General features: G+C 36.9%; 1 protein-coding gene across 1 annotated transcript in view; it reads left to right on the top strand.

Moving 5' to 3' along the window:
* The window catches only part of BOLL (boule-like RNA-binding protein), a 12,628-nt gene extending 9,588 nt beyond the window's left edge, over positions 1-3,040 (top strand). Inside the window, exons 9-10 of the mRNA XM_010137787.1 lie at positions 699-748; positions 2,964-3,040. Coding sequence (XP_010136089.1) covers positions 699-748; positions 2,964-3,040 — 127 coding nt within the window. The remainder of the gene's footprint in view (positions 1-698; positions 749-2,963) is intronic.
* The last annotated feature ends 6,888 nt before the right edge of the window (positions 3,041-9,928 follow it).

The raw sequence follows: 9,928 nt of genomic DNA, 5'->3' as shown, positions 1-9,928 counted from the left end.
AGGGAAATTGCTTAGGTATGTCAGGATTTCCCACTTAAAATATTTTAAAGTGCATATATATCAGTATTTATTATATAATCATAAACCAGTAACACTAATAATAAGATTTACCTTTTGTATTTCATGAATCAGATATCAACTTACACAGAAATATAAAATCTGTGAGCACTAAGAAAAAACATGGAAATAGGTCAGGAATATTTGGATGTAATGTGCAGTCAGTTTTCAGGTACATAATGTGTTCATGTAAAAGGAAGCACTAGTGGAAATGCGAAGATGGTGTAAAATTCAAAGAAAAGCCTGTGTGTGATTTGTATGTAACTATCTTTTAAGTGTGATAATGCTGGGAATTACAGTTCAATATGTTACACAGTTCAATAATCTACACTTTTAAACACTGTTCTGATTAGAGCTGAACGAAGTGGATTTGTAGTGAAGCATCATCGTTCTGTCAAGGAAAATGCTTTTCGACACTGACATAGATAAACTAAATTTACCAAACTTTTGTGCAGCAGGAAAGACATAGATTTATATATTGAAATCTTGGGTTTTAAAAAAGTCAGTGGCCACAATTTGAAGTTTTAAGAAATCTAAATTAATCTGAGTGGTTTGCAAAAACAATTGTGGAACAAGGTTTTCTGCTCTTTTTTTTTGTTTTTGTTTAATATTGCAGCTGTATTCTGACCATGGGGTTCAAGCACCACTTTACTAGCCTTGTGCCCAGAGTGCCATAGCCATGCCTACACCGGTGAGTATCAGACTAAGGCAGTTAAAGCAAGCATGATAGTGTTGCTGTCCCCTTTCTTGAAGGGGGATAGAAAGAGAAGAGTGTCACAGATGAAAAAGTATTTCATTAATGACTCTGCAATGGAAGCAGAAATGTTGCAGAAAAACTGAGGTTTTTCTTCACTTGAGGCTTTGTTGCAGAGGAGATAGGTAATACATATTTGTGAACTATTTAAAAATGGAAAAAATGGTTTTTTAGTGGAAAAAACCCCACCATGACAAGTTACTTTAAAACTTGAGATGCAGAGAAAACTACAAATGAAAAGTGTGTTTTGAGAGAAAACAATGAACCTCGTTCAGTTCTTTGAGATGTCTTTTACACATCCTTGTCTCTGGTTCTTGAAGCTGAATTCTATTATTTGCAGCCTTAGATAAACACCTCATGTTGTGGAGAGGTGAGGTTTTGGAACACTGAGCATGAAAACCTCTCCCGCTTGGCTGCCTGTGGGTGTGTTTCTGTGCGGTTCTGATTTTGAATGGCCATTCTAAGATGTGATCCTTCCATGTCACCTGATGCAGGCTGTTGGTTTTTTTGGGCCCCATTTTAAGGTCCTTTTGCCAAAATTAATAAGGTTGTTAACACAACATATGAAATAATGTCTGAACTAGATTCAGCCCAGATTGGCCTGATAACAAAGGACTAAAGGAATCAGTAGTTTTACTTGATACTACAGCACTTTTCTGTGAAAGATGCTCACACAACTACAAATGACAGACTAAATATGGATGAATCAAAGCCATGTTGTAGACTGTCTATATTTTTCATTTATTTCTTTGTTTCATTTAAGAGAAGAATCTTCTCTGTACTATTGTGTAACAATAGCTACTAAATATTTCCTGTAGAGGGGACATCAAGTGTCACATTAAGTGAAAATGCAAGTACTCCAGTTAAAATGGAAGGTGAATGTGAATTTGAGATTTTTTTTTTTTTTTTTAGGTCATTGTGGGAGGGAAGGGGGTGTTCTTTATTTGAGCTTGGACATTTAGCTTCAGGAGGAAAAAAAAAATCAGTCTTATGTTATCTAAACTTTTCACTCATTTTCCAATAATAGACTAGTTTTAGATGACAAAGTCTGACAATCTTCCTTAATCCTGCACTGGAGTGCAGGGCTATAGTACTTAATTTAAGTTTACCCTCTTCAGAAAAATGTTCTGGAAAGGCCCAGAACAAATACCAAGGCAGTAAGCCTGGTTTTCAGATTTGTTTGCATGTTTGGCTTTTGTCATTACTTTGTTGTCTGTTCCCCACAATCTTATTTGATAGTTTTAAAATTGAATTTTCTACTTACTGTAAGAAAGTGTTTTTTAGAAAGACCAAATATTTTTTTATTTTGCTTGAACGTATCCAGTCTACAGTATATTGGCAGTAATTACAATGCCTCTAACTGAAAAGGCAGCAGAAGATATTCCTATGTCAGAACAGGATTTAGGATATCCATTTGTAATATAGTTCATGTGTATATGCATTCAGGTCAGAGTGGTGCATGATGCTGACACCTTGGCCCTTTGGTAGTGAATGTTCTGTGAATTTAACTGAGCTTGGAGTGCTCCATCTTTCTCTGCAGTTAACAAAGTAACATTTGTGTCATTTATGTCTATAATACACATAAGTATACTTGTGTTTATATATGTTTGTATCTGTACGTGTGTGTGTACACATTGTGTTTCTCCTAAGAGGAAGTCTTGGTGTAATTATTTTGGGAAAAGTATAGTAATTTTATACTGGCACTCTGTGCTATTTTATGATACTCCCTCTGGAACAAAAAAAATTTAAAAAACATTTTTTCTGTATAGGTAATTCTTTTCATTTATACATGCAGTGAAATAGGGAGAGATAATAAATCTTTTGTTTAAAGTTATCTCTGTCTCTAAAACATTAACCTAAACTTCCAGTTGTTGTCATATATGATTATGAAGAAACTTGTCTACAGCCGCAGCAAGGTCTGTTGCTTGTAAAAGGGCTATTTTAAACTGCAGAAAAATCACATCTGTTAATTTTATATTACCATCAAAAGGTGCAGGTGATGTGCTTGTTTTCACATTGTTTCATTCTACGTTCTCTGTACAATCTCCCATTTTTCTATTCTAATAGTTGTGTTCTCATTTCAGTGGAGTGAGTGTTTTTTCCTCTTGCTGTCTCTGATCTCTATGTTCTCTCTTTATTTGACACAATGGAGCATTTGGTATTAAACCATTTGGGCAGCTCTGGTCTGCCAGTTCTGATTTACTTGTCCAGTCCTTCCTGTGTGGTTGAGATCCATCCTCAACATACCAGCTACCTGCTGCCACTTGTGAAACTTAGAGTCAGCTCTTTCACTGCAATGCTTGCTGTTTGGAAATGAGTGAATAATGAAACATGCTGGTATAGAATTTAGCATAGTCTGCAGTGTTACCGAACTGCTTCCTGCATGTTTGTCAATTCCTTAATAATTCTTTTCTGTAAAAGAAACTTTATAGAATCCATGCCATTCATTCCTGGGGTAATAATGCACCTAATTCCATCATCATTTTCTTTCTAATTCATCTGCGTTGTGTGTCTGTGTGTTCGTTTGGAGTATTTTCTTTCAACATGAAGGGAAATTCTCATTATTTCTATGTATTATTCTAGTGTTGTGCCATGAATTAAAAAGCTGTTTATTTAAATCTATGTACATTTTGTTCCAACTGAAAAAAACAAACCAAACCCCCCCAAAAAGAACCCCATACAAACCCCAAAGTTTGTCTACTTAATTTGCAATCAGTATTCTGTACTTTTATAAAGTGATTTACTTATGTGTCATTTCAGAGCTTGGGAATAGTAACTTTTTAAAGTTAAATGGGACCACTATTCTAATAATTATTTATCCTTATATGAGGCTGACTTTTTTCCTGCACGTGGTTCTTAGTAAATTTTGGGGTTTATGGTATGTTTTTAGCTATAGAAAATGGCAAGAATTGACTTCTTGTTACAAGACCATTGAAAATTTCTTGTTGCTTATCTGACTTTTTCTGCTTTCTGTGCAAAACTCAGGAAATCCCTGGCAGCATCACAGGATGAGATGAAATACCCTTGAGCTTTTCCAGGCTTTTTTATCTTCGCTGTAGTAATTTTGAGATTTTCTTCATGTATCTTGTGGAGTGGACATTGTAGTCAGTAAATAATCCATGCGTCATATGTAAATATATTTAAAGATTATTCTAGCAGTCAATAGCATTCTTTCATATTGTGCAGGGAGAGAGGTGGCACCTGGTTCTGTTTTTATGCAGTTTTGAAGTTGTTGTGAAAGGAGATGCCATGTACAGTGTCTTGGTTGTAAGTTTCCTCAAGCGACTTTCCAGTTGGTTTTAATCAGATCAATTGGAACATCCAGTCTTATTCCAGGGTGTGTGATTTTAGTTGATCACATGGCTGTGTATTTGATACTGTGTTGCAGTGATGATTTTATCAATCAGAAGCTCTTTTTGTTGAACCTACTTGTAATACTGCGATAATAAGTTATTGTAGTTTGTAACTTCTAGTGATGTTCTTGGTTTAATTCTACTGTTTGCAATGTAACTTTAATTGTATTATCGATGAGTAAATACGGGTTTAGAAAAACATGAAAAATGGAATTGATGAACTTTTATCATTAAACTGTGCTTTTGCAGTCATTAAACTACTGTTGTCATCTCTTATTTTTCGAACATTAAGTTAAACATAGCAGAAAAGCTGACCTTTCTGTTCAAGTTAACATACTTAACCAGACTGTGTTCCTCATACATGGACAAAATTATTCCTTCAAAGGGGAAAAAAATTGGGCAAAGAAAAAAAAATTTAGAAAATTGACAAAGCAGAGAGCCTTCAGAACGGAACACTGCTACTGTCCAAAGGTCCTTAAATAAATTACAGCCAAAATAGTTTTAATCAAATCATTCTACAGGAAAAAAAAAAATTAACTGTCAGTGTTCTGGTTTAATTACAGTAGTATTTCTTGGGGATGGAGGTGTGGAAAAACTTTAAATTTGCCTTGAGTCCTAAACCAAAGGAAGTAAGCATAAAGAGAAGTTCAGAGACGAGCTGTGGGATTCAAAAGTGGGACAATTTGAGATTATTAATATTTGGGGGGGGTTATTGTGTTGTTTTTGAGTTCTGTTCAGATAATCTCAGGTTCTGGAGAAGTTTGACTCATGTAGCTTGTGTTTGTAATTTGCCCCCTTGTATCTTACTAATGTGTCTGTTCTCTGTTAAAAACATTCTGTGTCAAGGCTTTGTATTCCAGTTGGTTTATCACAGGTGTTCCAAAACCAATGTGATGTTGTTCTAATTCTAGCAAGAGAGATTTTGTCAAAAGGGGGTGCCACCGTAACTTTTATTTGGTGCCAGTGCTGTAGACACAGAGCCTGCCTTGGACATCAGTAATGTTAATGGTGAGCAGCTTGGCACGGAGTCAGGAACAGAGAGACATCTGTTTCAAAACATCAGTTTCAGTTATCATATCCTTACGTTCGGTAAGTTTAACATAACAAGAAAGACAAAAATGCCTCCCCCTAGTGTTTTCAAACCTCCCGTAACTCTGACAACAGGGGACAGGGTATGTCATGAGCAACCCTGACGTGCAGGTAGGTAGCAAGGCTTGTTTTCTCGCTTTCTGGTCAAAACAACTGTGCAGAACCGGTGCTGCCTCTCATCCTGCACTGCTGGAAGGCAGTTGGTAGTCCAGCACTGGATCTGTGCTCCTGTTGGTGTGCTGCTCTTTTGTCGTCTTTGTATCGTTTTTCCATTTCATCAGAACAAAAACCGTAGGGGGGATCCCAGAAGCCTCCACGGAAGCCTAGTTCCTTTGGATTAATTGGTCCATTGTTTGGCTATCTTTTGTTTGCCTTTTTAAAAGTCTAAAAATTATATCAAGCTTCATTGAGCAAGTCATATGCTCTTTCAGTGGGGGTTGCTGTGACTACCACACCTCAGTGAATCACAGTGTGCTTTTAGGGATCTGTTCTCCAATAGCAGTCCCCAAAGCCTTTTCATCTTGGGTCACTGGAAAAGGACTGTTTTGTATTTTATATCCACTTTGCAACAGGATGCTATAGCTGTTCAGGCAGCTCCTAAAGCATCTGTTGAATCCTAGAATCTTACATTCCTGTTCACCTCTTCAGGTGCTTGGATGCCAGTTTGGAACTCCTGTGGGGGGTGCTGCTAGTTCTCGGTTAGTGTTGTTTTGTTTATTCTGGCATGTGGAATCTTTGGTGTCATTGGTTCAGTCTTTTGAGTCAAGTCTGCAATAGCAACTGTTGACTCGCTTCCAACTTGGAAGCTTAGAACTACTTAATTAACCTAGGGTTACCCAAAATAAGGACCGTTGGTTTTATCCACAGCAGTGTTTCTGTCTATGTGTCATAAGAGTTTGTTTATACTAATGAAAAATCCTGTCTTGGTGAGAGGGTTGAAATATGATTTAAGCATTGTCATAGAGTTCATAATACAGTATTTTAGCCATTAAAAATGTAGGTATTTTTAGTTAAATTAAAAAAAAAATGTGACCAGCTGGCATCTGGACTGGTGCTACAAGAAGGTGTTTTACTTACAGCTGTCTTAGTCGCAGCATGGTCTTATCCAGAGGGTTACAGTGGATCTTAAGGACCGTGTGGAATGAAGCAGCAGGATTCTTAAGGTTGAGTGGGCAGTTTACGTGTAGGTCTGGCATAGCAACAATGCAGGGATGACTTTTACTAAAAAAAATTAGTTTGGGAGTAGTTTCTGTGTAAGCAGACATGCAGGAAGCTGAAGAGCACTGCTTATTTGGTATGTTTTCCTAGGTTTTAATCAAGACATTGAAGCACCTGGGAGCTTGATTTAAAGACTATGTTCAATAATTGGGAATTCGGTCCTAGGCTTTACACTCAGTGACTTCGAAGTTCTTCCACAGCTACATAACTTTATAATGTAGATTTGAAAGGGGGTATAGTCTGCAGACTTAACATTCCTGGTTAGCTACCTAAATAAAAATTACATCACTTTGCTTGCAGTAGAACAGGAATAAACCCACAAATGGTTAATGCCTAACATGCAGTGATTGATTATAGAAAATGGGGGTGTTTCTAATACGATCAGTATTTTTCAGTGAAAAAAGTGAAGAGCTTTATAAATTCAAATGTGCTGTTCCTAAAATTATATTAAATTTTCAGGACTTAAGAAAAATTTTCTTAGGGATGTCCGTGGCTGTACCAACTGACATCAGTCTGACAGAGGAAAGAATTTCAGGTGTTCAGTACCCATGAAAAATGGGGAATGACGTCTTGTAACTGTATTCAAATAGAACATTGCAAAAATCTTTCCAATTTGAAATGAGGAATACTTCAGTGTAATTTTTTTTAGTGTTTATCAAAACCAGCTATGTAAAGTGGTTTCATTGAGGTCAATTCTTTTTTATTTTCTTGACAGATTTCTTTACTACATATTTTTACATTATTACACTATGTTCATGGGGTTTCGTTTGTTTTTTTCCCACCCCTGCCACCACCACCCCCCCGGAAGAAAGTTTCTGTGGAAAAGAAATAGGAGCCAAACTTTGCAATCTGAAATAAGGACTAAACCAGTTTTCATTTTCTCCTCTACCCTTTGAGATGCCAGAAGCAATTTCCTCTTGAAGCTGACTTCCTTTCTGGAAATGATTTTCATCTCAAACCATGTTGAGGCTCTTTTCTCATTCTTTCATTCTGACTAACTTGATTTTTTCCCCTCTGACTTTCTACTACAGTTGAGAACTTCTGGAGGTAAGTAATTACAGACAAGTTTCTCTCTAACTTTCTTTTTCAGTTCTTCTTCCCCCCCACTGCCCCCCCTCACCCAGTCAGTCTAGAAGGACAAACAAAGCACTATTGGTGTCCTCTGCAAGAGAGCACTGATAGGGGGCTGGCTGTAAATTGACGTGGCATGGAAAATCTCTGCTAGTTTGTGGCAGCTCTAACATTGCTGCAAAATCAAACCTACTGTTACCAACTTTGTAGCTTGAAATCATCGTGGACTTATGGTTTCTGTGTAAAAAATGACTGGAAAGTACCTTCACTTTTTGATTTGGGAACTGAAATTTTTCTCTATTTGGATTTACAGCTAATAGAAAACAAAATTAAAGGGAACTATTTGGCCGCTTTGTTTTTTTCCTGTAGTGAGAGCGACACTTCTTGCAGCTCCCCCCATCTTTTCCTGCAGTTTAATCGTTCGCAGATCTTGCCATGGGGTGTGGACTGAGAAAGCTGGAAGACCCAGATGATAGCAGCCCTGGAAAAATCTTTTCTACATTGAAGAGACCACAAGTTGAAACAAAGACGGATTCTGCTTTTGAATATGTATTGCTGGATTTTACTTTAGAAGGTATCTATTTCTGTTTTATCTTTACTATTTTGAGAAAGCAAGGGATAGGATTTAACTTAGTTCTGTCTTGTTTGACTTACAGTAAATCTCAGATACTTTTATCAAAACTAGCCAAAACATCAGACTCTTATTTTGAAACACAAAGCGTGATGAAGGTCCTCACTTATATAAAATGACAATGGAAGCTACAGAAGTATTTTTAACAACCCCACCTTCCAAATTACACAACTGTCCTTGTTAAAGAAGCTGGCTGAAAACTGTTGAAGAGATTTTCCTCCTTTCCTGTGAGTCAGATACTGCCATCCGTTCTCCCTCTGAATAATGGTTGTCTGAATTCAGTGTGGTGGTTCAGAAAATACACTGTGCCTGAGCCTTAATTGAGTAACAGTTTTTAAAATTGCCCCGGACTTCCGAAAACAGGCTGTCATTGTCCATGTTACTTTATGCAGACGTAAGTCTGTTTCTTAGTTGTATACCAGGAGGAGCTTCCCCTCTTTGCCTGTCCCAGCCTCACAGTAAAGATTTTAGTGAGACTCTTACAGTTTCATCGTACTATTTTTTCCCAGATGCTTTACTGCTTGTTGTTGAATAGTCTTTTGAAAGTGTGGGGGGGGGAAAAATTGTATGCGTAGCTAGGGGCAGACAGTGCTCTGTGGGATACTTCCTTCCCGAGGGTGTCCCGTCTCTAACAGAGCAACTCCCTGTTCCACAAAGTTGAAAACAAACAAGCCCAGATGGCTGCCCTCCGAGAACAGGCAGCTCAGGTTTACAGTCGCTTTGAAGTAACTTGCGTTTTGTAACAACCCAGTCTACTGGACATCCTCAATAACAAGGATTTGAAGAAGATGCTGTTGCTAGAAAAGTTTGATAAAGAGAGAAGGTGTGTGTGTCTTGTTACACTTTCAGGAACACTTTCATAAACAAAACCTGGCCTCTGCTTAGTTGAAACTAAATTAAAGGAGCAGAGTAATAATTTTATTTTAAATATACCAGTCTGTTCATTGAAGACTTGTGAGATAAACGTCTGCTAAGTTACAGTACTCCCCATACAAGTGTGTTTGTTGTTCTGTTTGTTTATACAAATAAAGGGTCTCACTGGCTTGTTCTTTGTGAAGAAACAGAACTTTTTGTTGAGTAGTAGTGGTAACATACTGGAAATAAAGGTGGGTTGCCTGATGCATACATGGGTTACCTACCAGTCTACCAATAATAGAAAGGATAATAAAACTTTTTTTTTTTTTTTAATCTGAAGAGCATTTAGTATTCTTTAAAACACAGCAAAACTATCCAGAACAGACTTTTATAAGTGACAGGTTTCTGGAAGTGTTGTTTACAGGATTTGTTGTAAAGGTGGTTGTGACTTTCAAGGAGAAGCAGATCAATTGGGAGTAAAGATGCATAACTGTATTTTAACAACCTATCAATACAGCAGTAAAGAGTCATTGTCTTCTGTTTAGTCTGCTATCAGAAGTGCTTAGCTTCAGACACTTACGGTAAGATCAGTTTCAGATAGCTGCCAAACTTTTTCAGGTTTCTAGCTGTAAGCAAGTGGATTTGCAAACACAGGTATCTTTTATTTCAATGGTTCTAGCTGTTTGTGTATTTGACTTTGAATTATTTTTTTGTTTGGGGTCTCTGCTTTTTAGAGCTAAGACAATGAATACAGTAAAAAATGGTGGATATACTAAATTCTGTTTGCTTATGAAACATGGGGATTGGCTAAAGTACTGTGGAGAATATGCTGGACTCTTTTTTTTTTTTTTTTTTTTTTTTTTTTTTTTTTTCCCCCCTTAAACTATCTACAATATTTTT

This window comes from Buceros rhinoceros, unplaced genomic scaffold, assembly GCF_000710305.1.
Source record: "Buceros rhinoceros silvestris isolate BGI_N320 unplaced genomic scaffold, ASM71030v1 scaffold33906, whole genome shotgun sequence".
NCBI lineage: Eukaryota > Metazoa > Chordata > Aves > Bucerotiformes > Bucerotidae > Buceros > Buceros rhinoceros.
The sequence above is the reverse complement of the archived record's forward strand: the minus strand, read 5'-3'. Positions and strand labels throughout refer to the sequence as shown.